The following is a 24,993-nucleotide window of genomic DNA, read 5'->3' as shown; positions in this document are numbered from 1 at the left end:
TTGGTCCCCCCCCCCCCGTTGGCATTGTTTTGCATGATTTTCATCGGCTTCCATTTTGACTGTATGATTTTTCTTCCACATCTGATCCCTGTAATACTGTTGGTATGCACAAACATATAAAGATGCTTTTGCAGTGATCCCTTCATTTCATTTATCTTCAGGGCTCTAGTCGGGGGGGAGCTCTCAGGTATGGAGCTCCGGAAGAGAACCTCTAGGGGGTGGGGCGGTCACGTGGTGAAGCCCCGCCCCTTCTTTACCCCGCCCTCTGCTTCGATCCTCATTCCGTTTGGGAATGAGGATGAAGCAGGAGGGTAAGTAGCCGGGCCTTCTGACACACTTCCGGTGATGTCAGGGGGTGTGGCCTTCTGTCACTTCCGGTGATGTCAGGGGGCGTGGCATATGCAAATAAGTTATGCTAATGAGTTATGCTAATGAGCTCCGGCAGCTCTTTTTCTACAACAAGACCCCTGTATATATATATATAAGGATATGATAGTACAACATGATTGTTTCCAAGTAAGGCCAAAGAAGCAAAATGGCTTTGACTCCAGAGGAACAACTATCATAAGGAGGAATCTAATTGCAGCTAAAATCAGTTTTGGAGACACTCCACATATACAGATGCAATGTGGATGTTGCTTGTGAACCAAGACAGACAGGACAATCTTGTTCTAAGTATAGGATGCAACTCAGTTCTAGCAGCTGACTACCAAGGCTGATTTGGGATGGCTCAGTTGGTTCTATCTGGTCAGAAGGCCTTCAGTTTGCCATTCCATCTATTTATGTGTTGCTAGATAATTCTGCTGCACAATGTTGCAGTTATGCCTTTGGCAGCATTGCTAGTTCCTGATAACTAACTACAGCTGACTACTTCTGCTGGTCCAGTGGCTCATGCACTCAAGCCGTAAGCAGGGCCGGCTCGCCCACTAGGCGAGCTAGGCGCTCGCCTAGGGCGCACCGGCCCTCAGGGGCGCCAAACTGCGCCCCCACCGCCCTAATCGAGCGATCGCCTGTGCCATGGAAAGGGGAGGGGAGCAGGGCCTTGCGCCCCCTCGGAGAGAGAAAAGGCAGCGGGAATCGAGGGTCTCCCCCCGCCCCCTCTCTCTCTCCCTCTCTGCGCCCGCAGGAGGGGCGCCACAGCTCGCCCGCCCTCCCCCCTCAGGGGAGCGAGCCCCCTTAGCCGAGGCAGCAGGCTGGGCGGATGGGACGGGCTTAACGTCAGGCGGGCGAGGTCCGGCCCTGGAGGAAGCGGAGTTGGGCCGGTGGCGCCTGAGCCAGCGGCCGCCCCCCCGCCCAGCCCTGTGGCCGGCCCCGCCTGACATCGAGCCCGTCTTTTTTTCGGGGGGGGAGGTGAGGGCTGGCCGGCCTCCTCCTCCTCCTCTGGCGCGCATCCGACCTGCCTTGGCTAGGGGCTCTCCACTCTGCAAGCCCCAGGCTCGGTGAGGAGACAGAGAGGGGCTCTCCTGGCTGCCCGCACGTCTCGGCAGGCAGGCAGGCAAGCTGGGTCTTCCCCCGACTCCCCGCGACGGAGGGCTCATAAAGACTGCATAAAGGCCAAGGTTTTCCCTGCTGATACTCAGAGGTTTACTGCCTCTGAATATGGAGGGGATGTTATATAGGAAATGGGTACAGCAGCATAAGAGTTCCCAGCTGGCTTCTATGCATATAAAGGCTCCATTCCCGTAAATAGATTTAAGATGGTGGGACTGGAAAGGATTCCCACCAGAGACGAGAGGGCAGCTGCGGCTTGCTTCATTTTATTTTATTTTTTAAAAAACACTAAAAAACTTGAGCGGTTTAAACCTGCCAGGACACTGTCAACCAACAACCCCAAGCAACCAGGAGTTGTGTCAATCAAAACGATCGCTCCCCCAAGGGAACTTCATACACCACTAACGTTGTACTTAGTCCTGAAGAAACGACCGCTCTCCAGTACCGCCATTTAGCCCGAGAAAATTATTCCTCCTTATCTTAAATAGCGCGCGCGCGGGGGGTAGGTAAAAACTAAGCTAGAAGTATTTTATCCTCGCCCACTCAATTTTTTCCCTTTAAAAAGGGGAGGGCAGGACTCGTGGAGAAAGCTGCAGGTTTCCCACCAATTCCCCCGCAGGACTGGGCGGAACACCTTCCCCCCTACAAGGTGCTTCAATTTGCTTCTCTTTTTTTTCTCCTAATTTTTAAAAAGCGTTTGCTGAGATGCCTGCATAGCCTGGGATTCTGCGGGAGCGCAACCCTGTGCGGAGTTACTCCAGAGCAATCCCAGTGGGCTGCATAGGGCACCTCCAATGGCAGGCCGGCTCAAGTCCCGCCCGGCGGAGGTCTAAGCGCCGCTCTCTGTTGGCAAGGGCAGGGAGCTTCTTCCATTCCTCTGCAGCTCTGAGAAGGTTAAAACAGCCGAGCTGTTTGCTAGAGAGGCCGAGCGGGGTGGGGCGGTGGGTTTGCTTCTAAACGGGGGACGGGAGGGCAAGAACAGGCCAGGCTGGCGGGGGGGGGCGACCTCAGGCTCCCCGCTTCTATTTTTGAAAATTGGGAGGGGGGGTCCCAGAAGGGATCCTTGCCTAGGGGGCAAAATAAGCTGGGGTAAGGGACTGATTTTAATTCAGGAGATGCTCTAAGTATAATACAATGGAGGATGTCTGACATTCTCTGCTTTCTCCTTTCACAATGGTTTCTGCTTCCCCATTTGCATTGTTACACTAAGGAAGTTAATTTTATAATGTAAGACCCAAATCTTAGAAGCTCTAGTTAGAAAAGCAATCCCATTAATTACATTACAATATCTGTAAGACATGGGTGAATTGCACAGAGGTTCATTGCTTCTACACAAATGTAAGGTACGTGGTACAGATGAGCAACCAATACTGCATTAAAGGATAAAAGATTCTTGATTCAGGAGTCAACTGCTTGTTGAACACTCTTGCTATACTCTCTTATCAAATATACTGATATATTTTTGAATATTTTAATTATATTTTCTTTCTTTCTCTACTTCATTTACACCCTGCCTTTCTCCCCAACGGAGACTCAAAACAGCTCACACCGTTCTCTTCTCCTCCATGTTATCCTCACAACAACCCTGTGAGGTAGGTGATGCTGAGAGAGTATGACTGGCCCAAGGTCACCAAGCGAGCTTTCATGGCATGAGTGGGGATTCGAACCTAGGTCCTCCAGATACTAGGCCAACACTCTTAACCACTACAGCACACTGGCTGCCCTTGGCAATTATGATATAATTCAGCAAATAACGGCCAGAAAATGTGTAGTTATTACAGATTCTTCATCTTCATTTTAAGCCCAGATAGCATTCATATGTCCATCTTTTCAGATCAGATCAAAAAAAGTTGGAAAACAACATATGTCTTGCCATACTAAGCTACTGAATTTCTTTTCTCTTTAAAACATTCTGGCAGAGTTCCATTCAGACTCTGACAGTTATTTAAAACCCAGATTTTAAACATCCCTTGTTCCACTGGGAAGAACATAAATTTTAATATTCTACATTGATGGGATTTTACTTTATTACTATTTTCAAAATGATTGTGCTCTCAGCCCAGAGGAAAAAAAAAAAACAGCCCGCAGCCTGAATGAACACTTGGAACACCAATATTATTTTTTAAAAATGAGACAAAATTCACAAATCATTACAATAACCATTCCCAGTCTAGGAATGGAAAGTCATCAATGCAAGCAGTCTTCTTGTGCACACAGCTGATGCAAATCCAGATCTGCATCTGAATACAGATCCCTATCTGCATTTGTGATATCCATCTGTGTCATGTTAAACTGGATGGATGTGTGGAGGGATGCAGGTTACCATTTGAAGCTACCAGTTATGTGTGACTGGCTTGCTGTAAGTAGAGCTTAATTGTGGATTTAGTCTTGAATGTTTTTCCGTGAATAATATTAAGCATTAGCTCACTGAATCATTTCTTGATATGTTTTAAAAGTTCTCATATTTTACACTCTGGTTCTGTTTCCATTTCTGTTGAACACATGAAGCTACCTTATTGGTACTATTGGTCCATCAAGTATTATCTGCTCAGACTGGCGGGGGCTCTCCAGGTTCCCAAGACAGAGGTCTTTCCCATCACCTACTGCCTGGTCCTTTCGACTGCAGATGTTGGGGATTGAACTGGCGACCTTCTGCATACCAGGGTTGACTGGAGTGATAGGTGGTTGGCCACTGTGTGAAACAAGATGCTGGAGTAGATGGAACACTCATGTGTTCCAGCAGGTCACCTCTTATGTTTCTCTCAAATTTTGAACTTTTACAGGTTCTACTTCTTACAGCATTAGAATCCATTGCACTAATATTACCATACAGGGAAGGTCTAGGTTACATTGCTGCATAAGTTGCTTAACTTCTACCATACTCATTGACAAGACCCAATAAATCAGGGTCAGTGTTCCACGTGTGAATGGGGCTTTCATCCCTGTCTTCCAAGCTGTCTCCCAGCCAATATAATTTCAGCAGCCTACCTACGTGAAAGTTTGCAACCTAACCTTTGTAGCAGCAAATTTCTTATCTCTTGCCTGTCATCATATCAGACTGAAATTGTCTTGGAAACTGTTGGCTTGTCTCATTAAAGCAGAGCCAACACCAGCATAGCACATGAAGAAAGGAACTTACACAGAGTACTGGAGGCAGGGCCGTATCGGTATCTTATTCCATAAACTGACTGCAAGGCATTTACTGCATTGAAAGCTGCAGATTCCTGGGAAGGGAACAAACCCCCCACAAACCCAAACAAAAATTACATCAATGACCATAGTTCAGCTGAAATTTCAAGCTGCAGGCAATGACTTATGGCAGTATTTAAAATCTTTGAAATTACCTTTAAAGGCTCTCTAAACCAATATGTATAAACTGTTCCACAAATAATCATGCAGTGAGCCTTGCATACAATGATATGTCTACTATCAGCATGGAGAGGGGGGTTGGGGTTCTGCAGAATATCATGTTACGGAGACTCCTCAACAACTACTACAAAAAGGTTAAAATGAGGGATACAGTCAGTCTCTCACAAATCCAGTGTGTATCAGTGAGAATCCTCTGCCAGGGGACACGGAATCCAAGTCTTGTCTGGAGGAGAAGAGGATCCTACTCTTCAGCGGAACTTCATACCCCTTTCCGAGCACCTAAGGTAAAAGGTAAAGGTTTCCCTTGCTCGAAAGCCAGTCAAATCCGACTCTAGGGTTGTGGTGCTCATCTCCGTTTCCAAGCTGAAGAGCCAGCACTGTCTGAAGACATTTCCATGGTCATGTGGCCGGCATGACTAGAAGTCGAGGCGCATGTAACGCTGTTACCTTCCCACCGAAGCAGTACCTATTTATCTACTTGCAATTTCTTGCTTTCAAACTGCTAGGTTGGCAGGAGCTGGGACCAGAGACGGGAGCTCATTCCGTCATGTGGCACTTCGGTCTCGAACTGCTGAATTACTGACCTTCCAGTCTGCAGTTCAGTGTGCCACCGCAGCCCTTCCGAGCACCTAACAACCCTCAATTTATGTGCAGCCTTCTCTTCGTTAGCATTATACCCTGAGTATACTCATTGTATACTCATTGAACAGCGTTCCGTGCGCCTTGATGTTTAGTCATGTTGGCCAAATGGCCACAGAAATGTCTTCGGACAGCGCTGGCTCTTCAGCTTTAAAACGGAGATGAGCACCGCAACCCTAGAGTCGGATTCGACTGGTTTTCGAGCAAGGGAGCCTTTACCTTTACCTATACTCATTGTATTTACTGCATTTTTAAAAAAAGTACTACTATCACGTTGTAAAATGAAGTTGCCCAAAGCAAAAAAAAATCAACAACCTCCTGAAAAAATGACTGTGTTCTAAAAAGCTGGCAACATAAACAGATCACCACAGTTCACTGATGGCATATCAAACTATACAGAGTCAGCATGCAGTTGAGGATATTTTAAGATGTACACAAAAAGCACCATGGTGCACTATGTCTAGCTGTTTGCATTTCTAGATTCAGAGGCCTGGAAATCTTTAAACACACATTATTTTAGCTTACTGAAGTTTAAAGGGTTCCCAATAGCTTGAGTTGTTTCTGTCCAAGATATAAAAATGATATGGAATATTAATGAGAACTATTCAGTAAAAAGAAGAAACACTTCTAAATTACATTTAGCAACTACAATGACCAATCCATGATAGGCATTGCATTTTCAAATGATTTAATTATGGTGTTATAAAGAAACTGCTGTAATTCTGCTTTTGTATAGTATAAATTGAATGGGAGATGAAGTACAGTGTGGCTCGATGAGCTGAGCTCCTGATACAATAGAGATCTAGTTGTGGCAATCATGAGGAAGCTCAACCATAAAAGCGTGTATCATGCTGGGAAATTTTGTATTATGTAGCCAGTCCGAAATATGAAATTACCTTTCTATTTGGAGAGCATATATGGGAGCACTCGGAATGGCTACTAAACTGGTGTCAGCCTGTCCACTTGCATATGTCAGTGTTGACAACATGAAAATGAAAAGGACCCCACAGCTATTTGTTTTCTATAGTCCATATTCTTCTGTGGTTTTTATTTATCATGTGGTCTGCACATTGCTACTGCAGATGCAGAAATAGGAGCCTGCATGAATACTGTTGGACTCATATGGAAAGAGAGAGGCTTCTAAATGAGGATGTCCCTGCAGCTGTACATTTGTTAAACAAGATGTATGATGAAGGATCACTAGCTTTTGTGCACTCAGTACTGTTGATCTGCATACCAACGCCAGCTTCTCTCTTGAATAGCATTTTCTGGACATGGATGAGTGGCTGATGAAAGACTGGCCTAGGTGTGTTTGCTTTTATATGAAATCTAGACTTCTTTTAAAAAATTCTTCAATTAATCCTTTTGGTGGATAGAATAATCTCATCCCCCCGTGTTACACTGTTAATTTAATTGCAGATTGTATTATGATAATTATCGTTATGTATGTATAAACAATCTGTGAAAGGAGAATCTCATATATATATATGATACATATATGAGATTCTCCTTTCAAAGATTGTTTGTACACTATATACTATAACTCCAACGGAAAACTAAGATCGAACTTAATGTGGGGAGTTGCATATCCTCTCTCCGGTTTCAGAGCACTAAATAATTTAACATATTAATTCGAGGAGTGACTTGCTGTATGGCTCTGTAGAAAACTGGACAGAAACCTGCTTGCCTTCAGCTCAGGAATTATTGAACAGTCAATCCATATGCAGTGTCCCCTGTTTTCTGAATACCGAGGTCCATCAAAAAGCCTTTCATCTGCTGCCCAGTCTGAACATGTAAAATAAACCTGAGGGACTGGTGCTTGCAGAGACAGTTTCAAAAGAGGAAACTGGAATTCCTTTAAAATTCTGCTTTGCAGTTTAAGCAATTTGTTCCACAATAAGCTGAAACAGCATCCTGTACCATTATAGGAGTAAAGCTGCTTCTCTTTTCTTTGTAACTGTGTTGTCTTTCAGAGCTGGGTATTTATTATCTGCACAACCGCTCTCCTTTGTATGTGTCCTTTTGAGACCTTTCCCCATTGTTCTCCATCACCATGCTCTGTTCTTTCTCTCCAGAGGGACACAGCTGTGTGACTTTTCTCTTGATGCTAACTGGCTTGTCCCCTCTGTGATCTCTCCCATAGCACGTCCCCTTCTCTATCAGATTTTGAGTTTGTGTTGTGAATTTGTACCAGCACTGCTGAGCTGGTATAGTTGTGTGGCATAAATCTCATGATGTTGCAACTCAGGTTCTATCACTCCGCTCTTGATGAAGTAAAAGATTATTCTCAGGGGTCGTTTCGTTAAAAAAGAGCTAGGGGAACTCATTAGCATAACTCATTAGCATATGCCACATACCCTGACATCACCGGAAGTGTGTCATAAGGCCACACCCCCTGACATCACCGGAAGTGTGTCATAAAGCCACACCCACCACTCAGTTAGTCTTAGTCTTAAAGGTTAGTCTTAAAGGTGCTATTTGAATTCTTGGACTATTTTGCAGCAACAGACTAACACAGCTACCTCGGGGAAGCTCCTGGATGGGGCTGGGAGTCCTTGTGGAGGCCACGTAGAGTGGCCTCGGCCAGGCAGAGGGGGAGGACGCCAACTTACCCTCCTGCTTCTTCCTCCTTCTGCAACAGAATGAGGCTGGAAGCAGGGGGCGGCCGGAGGAAGGCGGCGGGGCTTCGCCGTGTGCCCCGCCCCTCACCCGGGGGAACCGCGATCCCCCGCATCGACCTCTGATTACTCTGCAAATGTTGTGACAAATCCAGTAGTGACCTGAGCCGTTATCAATGAAATCAAATTGTAGACACAGTAGGTTGTATCCAGTGCAAAATCTCTGCTTGTACTAGATCTCTTGTGCAAGCAGAAATGCAAGAAAAAAGATCATGGTAGCCACTTGTGCTAAGCCAAACTTATTGCATTCTTATTTGCATTCTGGCTTATGCAAGATCCTGTGCAACCAATTTCTGAGCACTATGATATACAGGGAGGAAAGCACTGGGTGTTGCACGAGAGGAACTGTGCTTGTCAGTTAATATTTCTGCTTGTGCATTTCTGGATCTGAGCTTTATATCTAGACTAGTTGCAAAGCCCATTGTAAAAGGAATACAATGAGCGCTAGCAAGATGGAAAGGGCAGCAAAGTCCCCCCCCACGTGAAGGGGGCAGTCAGTCTCCTCTACCCACCCGCCTCCCTCCATCGAGAGTGGCGGCTGTCTCTCTGCAGAGCCCTGGCCGGAGGGGGAGAAAGAGAGCGCGCGCCCAGCAGCCTCTCCGCAATAAGCGATGGGGGGGGTGGAGCACGTGTGGGGAGAAGGCTTTGTGCCTGGCCTGCTGTTTCTGAACGAACGGAGGTGGCCGCTGAGTGACAGGCAGCCCCAGACCCTCCCCAAGGTGCTCTCTCACCTCGGCGGTCTCCCATCCAAATATGACCAGCCCAGCAGCCGGTCATCAACCGAATGGAGTACATTTCCCCCCACCTTGCCCAGGAACTCAAAAGCAGCCCCAATGGTTCTTGCCTCCTTCCCTCACAACAACCAGGCAAGGCAAGACTCACACAAGCCAAAGGTCACCCAGCATGCTTCATGACTGGGTGACTGTAAGGTTGGAACCCAAGTCTCCCAATTCGTAGTCTGATAGAGCATGCCACACCCTGCGCTAGGCACAGCGGAAACAGCCCTCCCCCTGATTCTAATGAACAAAAGTTATTGAGCTCAAACAGGGCTGGAGAATGATCTTGTGCAACCTGAAGTGGCTGCATTATTTAATCCAAGAGGTATACTCCAGGGTCCCTTACATTCTATTAGAGAATACTAAGGCATGTGATGTGAATAATCACACATTATACTGGTGAAACCTGTTTTAAATTCTTTGTTTTAATGTTTTAATTATCTACTCTTGTTTTTTGTGTGATGCCAAATGGCACCAGCAATGCTCTGTGACACTGCAAAGGATGCTGGAGAGCATCTCTTGGATCACACAGTTTCATTGGTGTCCTTCAAAATACTTGCGTGGTTTATGAAGTCTTGAACTAGAAACTTAGTGGGGACACACAATCTGTTGCCTATCAGTTATTATAACACATTCCTTTTACTCTGCTTATGAACAGCAGAATCAGCAGGGACAAAAGTATGAAGAGATAAGAAAACAAACTCAGCCTCAAGGTAAGCATAGGATAGAACTTCCCTCTCTATCTTTTCATTAATGTCCCTGACCTTCACTGCCCTACTTTGGGCCTTTTTATTCCTTGCCTTTCCTAGGGATTTTATCTGATGACACCCAAGTTCAAGAGGCTGGGACATAACCTTTTCAGCTCTCTAACACACACATAAACAGCCAGCCACTGATAGTGCACAAAAATGAAGGGAGGATCACAGTTGCGGTTCCAGGTCGAATTCGGGATGGAGCGGCTTGGCCAGCCTTATACTGCCCCGTTCAAAATGACCACTCACACAGAGTTTCTTTGGAAATTAGGTGGATAAAATTGGCCACAACTTTATTGATTATAGCTGTTATAGGCATTGGCACAGCATGGGTCCACCGGATCCGACCCGTCAGCTGACCCTTCTGCCAGCCGGCCAGCCGGAATGGGTAGAGACTACGGGATGGCAGGTTGCCAGGGTTCACCTGGACGCCTGCCCCTGTGTGAACTCCCCTGCCACCTGGCGGTGAGGGCCATCGCTGTTAGTCCTTGTGCTTGCCTGCTCCCTTCAGCCCTCATGCCAAGACCCTTACAGGGGTCCCCACCTTCGGAAAATAGCACACAGGCCAATTTCCGCCAAACTGATCCGGCCCCATGCTGTCACCGCCGAGAGTTGTGACGAACTGCATACCCTGGAACTAAATATCAGAAACTAACAACACACAACCCAGAATGACCCGCAACCCCATTTACCAGTAACCTCGCCTGCTATGTCCTAACCCTTACAAAGGCCCAAGAAACAGGGAGGGATAGGCAGGCAAGCAGCTCCAGTCGTGAAAGAAAGGGGGGTGAGGATGGCGAGTGGCCCGGGTCACGTATACCTGGGTTTCTCCCTCCGGTTACCCTGCTGCCCGGCGATTGGCCCGGGGAGAGGCGCCTACCTTCCCGCCACTCGCCTGGCTCCCCCCCCCTTCGGCCTGGCGACTGGCCAGCCTCTTCCTCCCTCACCCGGCCCCGCAAATGGCGGGCCTCGCCTACCTGGGCCCTTTCTGCTTGCAGTTCCAGGTCGTATTCGGGATGGAGCGGCTTGGCCAGCCTTATACTGCCCGATTGAAAATAACCACTCACACACAGTTTCTTTGGAAATTAGGTGGATGAAATTGGCCACAACCTTATTGATTACAGCTGTTATAGGCATTGGCACAGCATGGGTCCACCGGATCCGACCCGTCGGCTGACCCTTCTGCCAGCCGAGGTATCCGTTACCCAGCCAGCCAGAATGGATAGAGACTGTGGGATGGCAGGTTGCCAGGGTTCACCTGGACGCCTGCCCCTGTGTGAACTCCCCTGCCACCTGGCGGTGAGGGCCATCGCTGTTAGTCCTTGCGCTTGCCTGCTCCCCTCAGCCCTCACGCCAAGACCCTTACAGGGGTCTCCACCTCCGGAGAAAAAGAAAGGGGGGTGAGGACGGCGAGTGGCCCGGGTCATGTATACCCGGGTTTCTCCCTCCGGCCACCCCGCTGCCCGGCGATTGTCCTGGGGAGGGAGGGGAGGCGCCTACCTTCCTGCCACTCGCCTGGCCCCACCCCCCCTTTGGCCTGGTGACTGGCCAGCCTCTTCCTCCCCCTCCCGGCCCCGTAAATGGCGGGCCTCGCCTACCCAGGCCCTTTCTGCTTCCTGTGAATACTCCCTGCAAGCTACTCAAGAGAACATCTTTACTTACATTCAGAAGAACTGAATACTATTTACAAATATGTAAGGTTTTTTTACAAATATGTAAGTGAAGAAACAGCCCATTTACTTTTTAGTAAACTAGAAGGTAACTACAACCAAAACAAATTGTATTCCTGTTCCCCAGCTTATATACTAATTAGTTTACTCTGATGAAGAACATTTCTTTTGAGAAATTCAGACATCAATCCTGTCATTAAGCCAGGCTTGCACCATTTTGTCTTCATCTCTTTGTTTCAGGATATCTTTCTGAAATGACAGAAACTAAACCACTTATAGATTTTTATTTCTAGAATAACATGCTACACATGAAGTCTGTAATTTGCAATGATCTGTACAATTCATCTGCAAGTATTTATAACCCTCACTTGACTGACATAAAGGGTGATTGTTAGGAACTGAGAAAATAAAGATTGACTTTATATTTCAACAATGTTCCAAAACCCCATTGATTTCCCTGCTTCTTGCAGCCCATTAAATGAACAGCATTTAACATTTGGCAGAGACTGTTGCATGGTAGTAATAACTGAATTAGTTTTGGTTTTAAACACCATCTGAAATAGTTATATTTTGTGATTATTTTAGCTGTTTTAGTTCAATTATAAATGTATTTATATAAATGTATTTGTTGAAATGTTCACTGCCCTGAGCCCCACTTGTGGGGGGTAGGGTGGCCTACAAATCAAATAAATAAATACATTTATTTGGCATCAAGATTCTGTTAGGTGAGATGGCTATGATTAGGCATTAAATAATTTTATTTAAAAGTGGTTCTCAACATTTGAAACAGGTTCAGCTTCAAAAATGCTCTCATCCTGCACAGCAATATGAAAATCTCAACTGCTAGAAAGAACTTTCAGGAGGCTCAAACATATTAAACACCAAGATTTTATCTAATAAAAAATGCACTAGCAGCACATAAAGATTGACAGTACAACTGTACTTACCACACAACTGAAATTTGGAATGGTTGCATACTTGTAAGAATATGGATACAGTAACATCTGGGCATATGCATGGAAGGACAGATAGGCTTTTATTTGTTTCCGGTGTTTGCGAAGGAAATCAGCTACAGCCTTTACCTCAGGCTCAGATTCAGGGAAAGGACCACAGTATGTGTCATCACAGGGATGAATGGAAGCACCTTCATCTGCACATTGAAAAGAAATATGAATAACGCAGGTCTAAAAAAATTACATAATTTTAAAATCTGTATGGGTACTAGCTATGAAGACAGTCTACAGATATCATGTCAATGCCTCTTTTCTGTCAATGTATTTATAGCTTAACACTGACAAAAATAATCTTGTTCCAAGAAAGGAGAAATGGAAAGGATGCAGAATGATGTCAATTACTTATAATTGGATCTATCATGTTGGTAGGATACAGCAGCACATTTAAGTTACCATAATTTTTGTATCAGTTGGAAAACAAGTTCCAACTTGCTATCCTCTAATACAGCTCTTTAATTTAAGTGAGTAGTTGAAACAAGAATGGTTCTACCCACAGAACTGTTAAGGTGGATTCACCACCCCAGAATACCTGTGTATTTCCATGGTTTCTTTCTTCATTCAGCAATGCACTCAACAATGGCTTTAGCACTTGGGAACACAGACAATACAATCCTATGAAGAGTTACTCCAGTCTAAGCCCACTGAACTCAGTGAGTTTAGATTGGAGTAACTCTGCATAGGACTGCACTGTAATAACCAAAGTGTTGCATTGCAGCTGCTGCGGGGGCATTATCGAACACTCTTTTTAAAACGTTAATCAGATGAGAACCAGCAGCATGTGATGATCATCCTTAATGATATAAAGTGTAGAAGGATTGGATAATTATCTCAGTAGCTAACAAATAAGTTACATTTACCATAGAGGAAAGCTATGGGAATACGATTTCTCCCCACCTCCCTCCTCTAAGAGGCAATAACATTCCCAGGAATTATTGCTATCAGACTGGCTTAGGCTGCTGTGAAGTGTATTTTATGTATTATTTTAATTCCAACTTTTATAATACTTGTAATTCTTATCACTGTTGTACTCCACCCTGAGCCCTGTTTTTTCAGGGAAGGGTGGCCTAAAAGTCTAAACAAACAAATAAATAAGAACAGCCTGTTTTAATGTCTTCACAAATGGGAGTGTAGTTGAGGCTTAATTATATGTATGTTAATGCATGTTCATGAATATTAAGGTAACATATAAGTACTTCAACCTGTCCATCAAAGGAAATCAGTATCCGAGACCCCGCTGTGTGTACCCCTCTTCCTGAAAATCAGATACTTGGCTACCAGAGGCAGGGCCTTTGTTGTTGATGTCACTATGGTCATGATTACTTTTCTCACAACATCTCAATCCCAGGTTTCTGTGCGCCCCATCTTCTGAAGAAGGTAAGTGGTAGAGAGAGAGGTTTTTTCAGTAATAGTGCTTCATTTGTGGAATGGCCTCTCCACAAAAGTTTCCCTAGCATCTAGTTTGCTTTTTTACCCCAGGTGAGAACATTCCGGTTTGCCCAGGTATTTTTAGTGCTATGTTAATTCACTGGTGTTTTTTTTTAATGCTATACACTTTTTATACTCCATTACATTACTAGTCTTACTGTTTTACTTTATGCCTCTTTCTATCTGCTGTTTTGTTCTCTTATACACTGCTTTTATACATCTTCTGCTGTTTTTCATTCAATGTTTTAACTACAGTTTTATGACCAAGGACATTTTGTTAATTGCTAATGTGTTTTATGGTTTTGTTGGTTGTTGTTTTGTTGTGAGCCTCTTTGGACATAATACATGGAAACAGCCCCAAAAATAATTTAAATACATTATTTATCTTCCATAAACGTTTGAATTCTAATCAAAAGTATAATAAAACTTTACAAAATGGTTTATACCACCACAATGATAGAACAGTGCATGTGGATCTAGATAAGATCTGAATTACATCAAACTGGGAAATCTTGTCTGATGTTCCAAATTTTCTTGTGAGACAGGGTTGAATCTTTGGAAGTGTAACAGGTTGACAAATAATGGACACTCCTGAATAAATATGGAATCTTTAATATATTGTGCCCATGTTGTTGCTTTTTAAGAACTGAGCTTCTTTCATAGTGCTGTCGCTCAATTTGGGAGGTTAGCATAAGATGAAACTGCAATATACTTTGTACCTGGCAGAAAAGGAAGAGTATAGTAAGAGATTACTCTGGCCCAAGGCCATTCTATGACAACTGGCAGATGGCAGTCATGTGATTCAAGCAGAGATTATGTAGCATCTGGATTTCTTACTACATCACAGATTGCAAACTGCAAAATACGATGTGGATGCTCAGCTGTAGTTGCAACTGCAGAGTCGATATAGTGATCCCCCCCCCCAAATGATACAGCATGACTGAATCTTTATTGTGTAGCTTGCATTGGGCCTCACTTTGCTAAGATTCAAAAGGCAAGGAAGGAACTCTTCAAACCAAAAGAATCACTTTTATATTGATTTGATAATTTATTTTACCATGAGCTATTTGTTTCCTTTGAGTGTCTAATAAAATTGGCCTTCCTTTTCTGAGATCTATGTTTGACAGCTAAAATTGTTTTAAACTTTTAAAAACTGATCAGCTTATTAGCTGTTCTGACAGCAGAGTTTGGATTCCATATAGATATCTCAAGCCATTAGGATCACAGGGCATTCCAATTTTCAGCATCATCTCTACAATAACACCTCCCCCCGCAAGGCAAATACAAAATTCAGACTAGAAACTGACATACACTGCTAGATTTCGCTTAACCTTACTTCTTATCTAACATTGTTCCAACAGATATGTTTTCCAGGTTTAGAAAGAATTAGGACAAAACAGAATGCAGTAAATGTCAGCTACTGTCAAATGTCAAGAGTTATTATCATAACAAACCAATAGAAGTACAAGCAATGACAGTGCTGCCCCACGGGGCTCTTTCAGAAGATGGCTGAACTCTGAATCTCTTCTTGCAAGAATACAAAACTTAAAGAAACCTCCATACCTTGTTTTCCCTTGGCAGGGAAGAAGGGAAACACAGTGTATACATGTACAGAGATCTAAAAACAGCACAGTGGCTTTCACATTGAAGAAAAGATACTCTCTGTGTCCCAGTCAAATCTGTATTGTTTCCTTTGGGATATGTGAAGAAGAAGAAGAGATTGGATTTATATCTCGCCATTCACTCAGAGTCTCCGAGCGGCTTACAAACTCCTTTCCCTCCCCCTCCCCACAACAGACACCCTTTGAGGTGGGGGGGAGGGGGGGCTGAGAGAGCTCTTTCAAGAACTGCTAGGCAGTGGCCTAGTTTTTAGTAGCTCCCTGTAGCATAGCATTGGTACAAACCAATGTTTTCCAATTCTGTAATCCAAGTCCTATTGCACTGATTGTTGGATGTCTTATCCTGATTTATTACATTTTTTAATCTGTTTAATAGTAGGATATGGATGAAGCATGAAGGATATGCAGTTAAGCATAAGAGGTCAATCCAATGTATTATTAGCCTTCACCTTAATTTGTGGTTTTAATAATCAGTTATATTGTTTTAAAACCGTTATAGTTTAAAAGTTTCACTCCCTCTTTCCAGTACCTTTCTTAAATCATCTGTACAGGGGCAATGTTATCTTGTTACAGGGATCTTGTCTTGGTTGTACACCATCTGCGTGCCTTCCTGTATGGACTTCTATGTTCAGAGAAAAAAACTCTGCAGAGTCTTTGCAGAAGAAAAGGTAATAGGTTTGGAAAGATGTCGGTAGACATCATGACAAATGATAGGTTGTTTGATTTGTAGTTTGAGTGACAAACTCTGGTTAGCTTACCAGCGATAAGTAACACATCCTGGATTGAACATAAACTATAGTTAGCCTGCTTCTTGCTTTTCTACTTCCTCTCAGCTATGAGGATATTCTCCCTGTACTGCCATTTGTAGCCAGGTTGCTATGAGAAGCATACTGTCCAACAAGCTGTGGTTTGTGAATTCACATGTCACAATAAACTATGATTAGTACAGACGTTCATAGCTAATCAATTATAACCCCCAGTCTGAAATTTTAGTTTGATGTTAACTAATAAACCTCAATTTGGTCCCGGTCACACTGGCCAGAGAACGCAGGGGGGGGGGGAGGAGTGGCTTTTCGCTCCGCCGCACTTGTGACCTGGCCGAACGCGATCAGACGCGACGGCAGGGAATCGGGGGTAGCATTTTGTCAGTGCACGTTTCCGGCGTGCTTCATGCGGTGCTGGAGCGATCAGACGGAGGATGTCTGTCTGTGGCCCGTCGCAAGCGGATAATACTGGTGTTGCTGCAGTAGCTTTGAACTACGGATCTTTGGCGGGATGCGATGGCTTGTCAACGGGTGCCCAACGCTTGCCAGATGTGCTGGTGTGATCGCACCCATTAAATCCGTCTGGCATCTGTGAGTATCCCGCGGCAACTTCTGTGTATGATCGGAGCCTTTGGTTACATCCAGACATCACCACTAATCAGGGTTTTATCAAATCACAATTTTTAAGCTACAGTTTATTGTGACATCCAAAGGCAGTCTTAACCATTATAGCAGGTAATGACATTACTACTGATGTATGATCCCCTTCATATTTTTATATGAACGTATTCTGCCTAGTTTTACAAATGAATAAAAAGATCACCTAGGGAAAAGGAGTAGCATGCATGTTATGTACTAACAAGGGCTCCACATGCACTTGGGCAAACACGTGGCCGGGCAAACAAGCACAGCTTGAAGATTGGAAACAATAGTGGGCGAGGATCCTAGAGCAAACCTATTGGCTACTCCAGATCCTACGCCCAACCTATGCGTATGGACACTGTGTAATGACCTATCACGGGGAGCGGGGTGTGTGTTGGGTGTGGTGTGCCTCACGGATTTAAGCAGGGCTCCGGTCCTGCTATTCCATGCTTGAGTGTGTGTTCTTTCCCCCCTCCCCCCCCCATGAAAATCAATGGATTTAAAAATGTTTTAAAAATAAATTTATTTCATTTTCAGTCGAATGTATATTTTTGCCAACTTTATATATAATTCATTTCTCCTTCTTATACATAATATAATACAGTATAACTTTCCATATTTTCGAGTCTAATCCATCTTCTTTATCTTAAGCCAATCATAAATTATTTTCCATCTCTTCCAAAATATCTCCTCTGGTTTGTTTTGTAGCGTTATATTTAACTTATCCATTTCTGCTACTTCCAATATCTTATATTTAAGTTCCTTTATTGTAGGAATAACCTTGGATTTCCATCGTTTCGCAATAAGTATTCTAGCTGCTGTTAATATGTAGACACTTATATAGGTAAGATCCTTTATATTGTCTGGTAATATATTAAGTAAATAGGCTTCAGGTGTTAATGGAATATTGATTTTTAAAATATCTAGCAAAACCTTGTGAATTGTTTTCCAGAAAATTTGAATTTTATCACATTTCCACCATATGTGAAGATAAGATCCTACATTTCTTTCACATCTCCAACAAATATTGGAAGATCTAGGGAAGCATTTTGCTTTTCTAGTAGGAATCAAGTGCCATCTGTATAGTAATTTATATATATTTTCATTAAAAGGAGTCGCTCTCGTGTAATTTAAGGCTTTCCAGATTTTGGACCAATTCTCTATATCTATTGAATGTCCAATCTCCTTAGTCCAAACTCTCATTGGTGTTCATCTTGTACCCAGTCCTCTAGTAGTTTTTAATATAATTTTTGGATTAGTTTGTTGCTTGAAGAAAGCCATATTTTGTCTCCTTAAAGGCATCCCCAGGGTCCAGCCCTTCTTTGACAACGTTCTGATTGTGGCACTGTCATCAGAAGCATTCGCCGACAGCCTGCGGGAGGTCCTGCATCGTTTCAACACCACCGGACTCAAGATGAAGCGGGAAAAGTGTCTCCTCGGGGTGCCCCGGGTGAAGTTCCTGGGGTTTGCAGTCAATGTCCAGGGCATCCATCCCACAGCCGAAAAGATTCGTGCGATCGTCAATGCACCTACCCCCTTGTCCAAAGTGGAACTCCAGGCCTTCCTGGGCCTACTCAACATTTACCATTTTTTCCTGTCCCACAAGGCGGTGGTCGCTGAGTCCCTGCACCACCTCCTGGACAAAAACGTGCCTTGGGTGTGGGGCCAGAAACACACAACTGCCTTTCAGGCAGCAAAGCACTTGCTCATTTCAAACGATGTCTGGGCCACTTTGACGAATCCCTGCCGGTCCTGCTTGCTTGTGATGCTTCCCCATATGGGGTTGGGGCGGTCCTGGGACATCAGCTGCTGGATGGCCAGGAGGTCCCTATTGTGTACTACTCCCGGACTCTGTTTTTGGCCGAGTGCAACTACGCGCAAATTGACAAAGAGGCATTGGCTATCGTGGCAGGCATGAAGAAATTCCACAATTACCTCTGCAGTCATCCCTTCACTGTTGTCAGTGACCATAAGCCCCTCTTGGGCCTCTTCGCCCCGGAGTGCCAAACCCCGCAAATGCTGTTGCCACGTGTACTCCACTGGTCCATCTTTCTGGCCAGCTACAAGTATGCACTAGTCCACCGCCATGGGAAAGCGATGGGCCACGCTGATGCCCTCAGCTGTCTCCCTCTGCCCTCCTGCAACCCAGACCTGGCTCCCGCCCACCAGATCCTGCTGCTCAAGGACTTGTCGGACCGTCTGATACAGGTACACTGCTTGGGACCATCTGCTCTCCTGTGTCCTGGACTAGGTGGGCCCAGAATTCATGGCATTCTTCTCCCGCCGTGATGAACTGTCTGCACATAAAGGCTGTTCATTGTAGGGAAGCTGGGTGATCGTTCCCACCCCACTACGGTGGAGGATGCTCGCAGCTGTACACGAGACACATCCCGGCATTGTCAGGATGAAGGCGCTCTCGCGCAGCTATGTATGGTGGCCCGGGATGGGCAGTGAGATCGAGGACTGCGTGAAACGATGCCAGATCTGCCAGGAATCACGGCTGGAGCTGCCCAGGGCACAGGTCAGGCCCTGGGAGTCATCGCACAAACCATGGGCTCGGCTCCACCTGGATTTTACGGGTCAATTCCAGGGACGACTCTTCTTTATCCTGGTGGACTCCTACACCAAGTGGCTAGAGGTACTGGTCCCCTCCATGTCTTCCCACACTGCGATAGGTGCTCTATGGTGGGTCTTCAGCACCCATGGTCTACTGGACACAATAGTCACTGACAATGGGACTGCCTTCACATCAGCAGAATTCCAGGAATTCACACGTCTGATCCGCTCCTTTCCACCCCACAACGAATGGTCAGGCGGAGTGTATGGTAAGGACTACCAAGGAGTTGCTGCGCAGACTAGTCCAAGGGGACTGGGAATACCACCTGGCCACCTTCCTGTTCGGCCAGAGGATGACCCCGAATTCAACCACTGGCCGCTGTACAACCGAACTTCTCGTGGGCCGACGCCTCACCACATGCCTCAACCGTCTCCACCCCAACCGCGCTCCTGAGCACAGCACGGCTCCTGCTTCCATGGAGACACCCAGAGGTTTCTTCCCGGGGGCCCTGTATATGCCCCAAACTTCGCCCAGGGCCCCGCATGGCTTCCAGCCAGGGTGACCTGTGTTACTGGTCCCGTCCTACGAAGTGACATCGGAAGAAGGACAGCTGCTGCGCTGTCACATCGACCAGCTACGCAACTGCCTTCTACCGACTGAAAGACAGGGACCTGACGACAGCAAGGATGAGTTGCTGGACCCGGGCCCCAGGGACAATGAGGAGAACACGCCGGGTGCTCGAGCACAACCCGAACTCAGTGCCCTGGCCACCCCGAGCGGCGACAGTCCTCCAGAGCCATTCACCCCGCCTAGACAGGGCAGGGATCCAACTTCCCCGATCTCACCCAAGCTTCCAAGAGACACTCCACAGCCCCTTATGGAAGGAACAGCCCTGCCAGCGGAGCTGCATCATTCCAACTGGGAGCGATGGAGGCCAGCCCACTTGCAAGACTATGTGTGTAAGGGGGTTCAGAAGAGGGGTGTTGTGTACTAACAAGGGCTCCATATGTGCTTGGGCAAACATGTGGCCGGGCAAACAAGTGCAGCTTGAAGATCGGAAACAATAGTGGGCGAGGATCCTAGAGCGAGCCTATTGGCTACTCTGGATCCTATGCCCGATCTATGGGTATGGACACTGTGTAAATGACCTATCACAGGGAGCAGAATGTGTGTTAGGTGTGGTGTGCCTCATGGATTTAAGTTGGGCTCCAGTCCTGCTATTGCATGCTTGAATGTGTGTTCTTAATAAACTATGAACTGAAATTACTCCAACGCGTCTGGACCCAGTACTTTACAATGCACATGGAGAAATGAAACTGGAGGGGATGTCAGTGACATCCTCAAATATGTTACAGGCCCTTACAAGTTTTTCAGTTTTACAAACATGTTACTAATGCTCTCATATTTCAGGGCTAAATAACCTAAGACATTGCCAAGTACAGAATTCACTACCATTTTAGCAAGGACTGATATAAGTAAAAACATTGAACACAAACCCCTGAAACTACAAGTAGGAGAAGATTTCACCCTCATTGACTTATGAATTGTGGCAGAGAAAGGATTGTCTCCTTTACTGTTACTAATAGGTGACTAAGCAGTTCTTGATATAGCAGCTTCAATATGGGATAAAGTCCTTGATGCCAAACCACAACAAATGCAGTTTCAGGTAATTTGAGCTTCATGGTGTAACATTAAGAAACCTCCTAATATAAAACAGATATTTGCATGCGCAGGGAACGCTCTGTCAGTTTTGGGGGGATTTAAGTATCCCCTCGTTGTTTTTTTAAACTTTTTAGATTTTTGTGCACACCTGGGGACTACCCCACGTGTGCACAAAACTCCCCCTCCCCCCGGTGTGCGGATTTAGCTATCCGCACACCAGGGGGGCGACTTGGCTATTAGATATATAGATTTTAAAAAAGATATTCTTGACTATCACATAATTCCATTGGAATAATCATATCTCCAGCCATACACGTTCTCTATAGTTTCACAGCCATTCAGTTCTCTAGATAATAGGTTACACTGCTTGCTATTCAAATTCAAGCTATTTCTATACTTACCACACCATTTCACTTTCCAGTTACGATTAGCATCTACACCATGGCAGTGGAACCTTGAATTCTTTGATCTTGTTTTCCTCCAAAATCGATCCTAGCCATACATTTTTAGAGTATGAAAATACAATATACAGAGAAGTAAGACAGCATTACACACATTAAATGAACCCTTCTAAAGATATTCCATGATTTAACCTTTCTTTCAAATATGCATGCATGCACATTCTAAAATATGGAACTTGCAGTGCAATCCTAAAAACACTTTCCTAGGAGTAAGCCTCATTGATTACGCCTAACTAGGAGTTGGAATACACCCGTTTGGATTGCTCTCTAACAGTGCCATCTTAAGCCGCATTACATCTTTCTGAGCTCACTGACTTAGCCCAATAGACTCAGATTGGTGTAACTCTACTCAGGCTGGCCCTGTAGCAGCACCATCCTAAGCAGGTCTACTTAGAAACTTACTGACGTTTATTCAGTGGGGTTTACTCCCAGGAAAGAATTCTTTGGATTGCACTGTGGGTTACATGACTCTTTATGTAAGGTACTCTAATACTTTAATTGCTTACATGGGTCCAGCTGAAATGGTATCCATCCACATTAAAAATAGGCATGATGTAGAAATATAGTTGATTCAGCATTCTTCTCATGGCTGGGTCGGTTTGATATGTCTGGAGAGCCTGGAAATGGACATAAAGTAGAAGTATGTATATAATGTAGATGGAAAGACAATACCCATGACACTATCATCAATATATCTAATTCTCAATGTGGTCTTAAATCTGGAGACTGGGTCCACGGTCAGACAAGACAGATCTTTCTACAGAACTCAGCAAAGTCCCAGGTTTGCAGAGAAATCTAAAACTAAAAAATTAAAAATTAGTGATTAACCGCTCCTGCCCAAATGATAGAAATGGCACCTGTACATTTAAGGGAAAAAGTGCTCTTGGTGCCCATGGCTAAGCAACTACAACAATAATGCCTGCCTTCTAATTTTCCTTTCTGTCAGTAAAAGCCAGGGGGAGTGCTCTTTCCAGGACTGTTTTGGCCTTTGACGGAGGACTTGTTCGGACCAGACCAGCCAGCAACCACTGGGTTACTTACTACCAAGTGAGTTGCATGACGTACCAGGTCTGGCTACTGTTCAACAGCAGTCAATGAGAAACTATTGCTGCATGGAATTGCATCACACAGGAAATTTATGGAGAGTTCTCTTCCGAGATTGCTATAGAGAATCATGGAATGTGGATCTTTCTCTGAAAAAGCTGTGATATGAAATGAGACAACTAATTAGCTAGCATGCTCGTTGGAAGGAAATGCTTCATGATTTCCTGATTCTACTTTGAAATCATCTATTGTGGATCTTGCATCTGGACAAACTTTGCCTGTTTTATCCATTGGACTTTGATGTAGATGGATAATGGTATTTGTACCTGATATGGACCTATGAAATTGATGTCTTTGTGACTGTATTAACATATAAACACTGTACAGTGGGATTGTACGTTCTTGATTCAACAGTGGTTATTTTCTATACTATTTTGTGTTGGGTTTTTTGCTACTGTTCAACAGCAGCCATCCCACAAAAACTAGTGTGGTGTATTGGGTAGAGTTTTCGACAAGATTGTGAGGAACCCGGGCAGAGGGAGATGGAAGAAGGGAAAGCTTAAGACAGGGGGGCAGATAAAGACTGGTTGGCTGGTGGGTGGGAAGGAGAGAACTTGGCATCCTCAGCATACTGATGACACACTTCAGACACTCAGCAACCTGACATAAATGTTGGAAAGCTATAATGACAGCAAGAGATCCCCCTGGAAACCATACTCCTACAGTATTGGTCTGGAGGAATGTAGCTCAAATCATAGGAACTTGAAATTGATTAAAGTTTATTTTGCCACAAAGAGACACAGGGATAAAGGAGTGTTGTTAACAACACAGGTACGAAAACAGCACACAGAACCTACCTTAACCTGTTTTTTAAAAGAGACATAATAATCAGACATGTCTCTTACCTGACTGTGATGCTGAATTCTGCCACAGTGCAGATGCAAAAGTGCTTGCAATATTGCTTACAAGCAAAACTTTGAGGCAATCAAGAGAGAATCAACAAAAATGGGCATCTTGAAAAAGGGAAGTTCAAATGTTGATCATAATTGTTGCCAAGTTCTCAACACCCCTAAGCATAATTCAGCACCTACCATCCCCAGGGCTAACACAGAAACATACAGTTCTCCAACATCCAGCCAAAACATTCTCTGATCCAGAGGCCAGAGCTGCATGCCAGAGGGGCACTGCCTTGGTAGTGATGTCATTGTTAATCTGACCATAAATGCTACTCTGGTCCAATTCCAGGGTAATAAAGATATTTATCCGTTGTGTGTGTGGGATGAAAAATCCTTCATACCTTTTTCACAGTGCCAGATACTATAATACACAGTAAGTGGCAGGATTTAATTCAGGAGAGAGTGAGCAGGTGGACTACACTGTCTTCCTTAGCAGATGGTCTGGTAGATAAGCAGGCAAATAACTCAGTGGTGATTCTGCAGTCAAAATGATCCCAACCAAGAAATGCTGCCTCTGGTCAAATCCCTGTTTAGTTTGCAAGAAGGCTTCCCATGTTATACAGTAAAAGTGATAGCAGATGTATGTGTGATTCAGTTAGTCCCAACCAAGAAATGCTGCCTCTGGTCAAATCCCTGTTTAGTTTGCAAGAAGGCTTCCCATGTTATACAGTAAAAGTGATAGCAGATGTATGTGTGATTCAGTTAGTGTGAGCTAGCTCACAGGTTTTTGGCCTCCAGCTCACACATTTTTGTCTTAGCTCAGGAAGGAGGGCTCCAGAGCAAACTGATTTATGCAGGAGCCAAATCGCTTGCTCACAACTTTAATGCCCGTAGCTCACAAAGTAGAATTTTTCCTCACAAGTGTTGTTCAGTCGCACAGTCGAGTCCGACTCTTCGCGACCCCATGGACCAGATCATGCCAGGCCTTCCTGTCTTCCGCCATCCTCTGAAGTTTGCTCAATTTCATGTGCGTTGCATTGATGACACTAACCATCTCATCTTTTGCCGTCCCCGTCTTCTTTGACCTTCAATCTTTCCCAGCATCAGGGTCTTCTCCAGTGAGTGCTCCCTTCTCATTTGGTGGCCAAAGTATTTGAGCTTCAGTTTCATTATCTGGCCTTCCAGGGAACAGTCAGGGTTGATTTCTTTTAGGATTGACTGATTTGATCTTCTTGCAGTCCATGGGACTCTCAAGAGACTTCTCCAGCACCGTAGTTCAAAAGAATCTATTCTTCGGTGCTCGGCCTTCCTTATAGTCCAACTCTCGCAGCCATACATGACCACTGGGAATACCATTGCTTTGACCATGCGGACTTTTGTTGGCAGGGTGATGTCTCTACTTTTTATCATGCTGTTTAGGTTCACCATCGCTTAACTCCCAAGGATCAGGCATCTTTTAATTTCATGGCTGCTGTCACAGTCTGCGGTGATCTGGGATCCCAGGAACGTGAAGTCTGTCACTACTTCCATGACTT

General features: G+C 44.8%; 1 protein-coding gene across 1 annotated transcript in view; it reads right to left on the bottom strand.

Moving 5' to 3' along the window:
- The window catches only part of CPA6 (carboxypeptidase A6), a 71,948-nt gene that overhangs the window by 629 nt on the left and 46,326 nt on the right, over positions 1 to 24,993 (bottom strand). Inside the window, exons 7-10 of the mRNA XM_015408899.1 lie at positions 22,025 to 22,135; positions 21,459 to 21,549; positions 12,323 to 12,525; positions 4,631 to 4,715 (exon numbers count right to left, since the gene is read on the bottom strand). Of these exons, the coding sequence (XP_015264385.1) occupies positions 4,631 to 4,715; positions 12,323 to 12,525; positions 21,459 to 21,549; positions 22,025 to 22,135 (490 nt within the window). The remainder of the gene's footprint in view (positions 1 to 4,630; positions 4,716 to 12,322; positions 12,526 to 21,458; positions 21,550 to 22,024; positions 22,136 to 24,993) is intronic.

This window comes from Gekko japonicus, unplaced genomic scaffold (genome assembly GCF_001447785.1).
Source record: "Gekko japonicus isolate JY-2015 unplaced genomic scaffold, Gekko_japonicus_V1.1 scaffold88, whole genome shotgun sequence".
Lineage (NCBI taxonomy): Eukaryota > Metazoa > Chordata > Lepidosauria > Squamata > Gekkonidae > Gekko > Gekko japonicus.
This window is presented reverse-complemented; position numbering and strand designations above follow the sequence as displayed.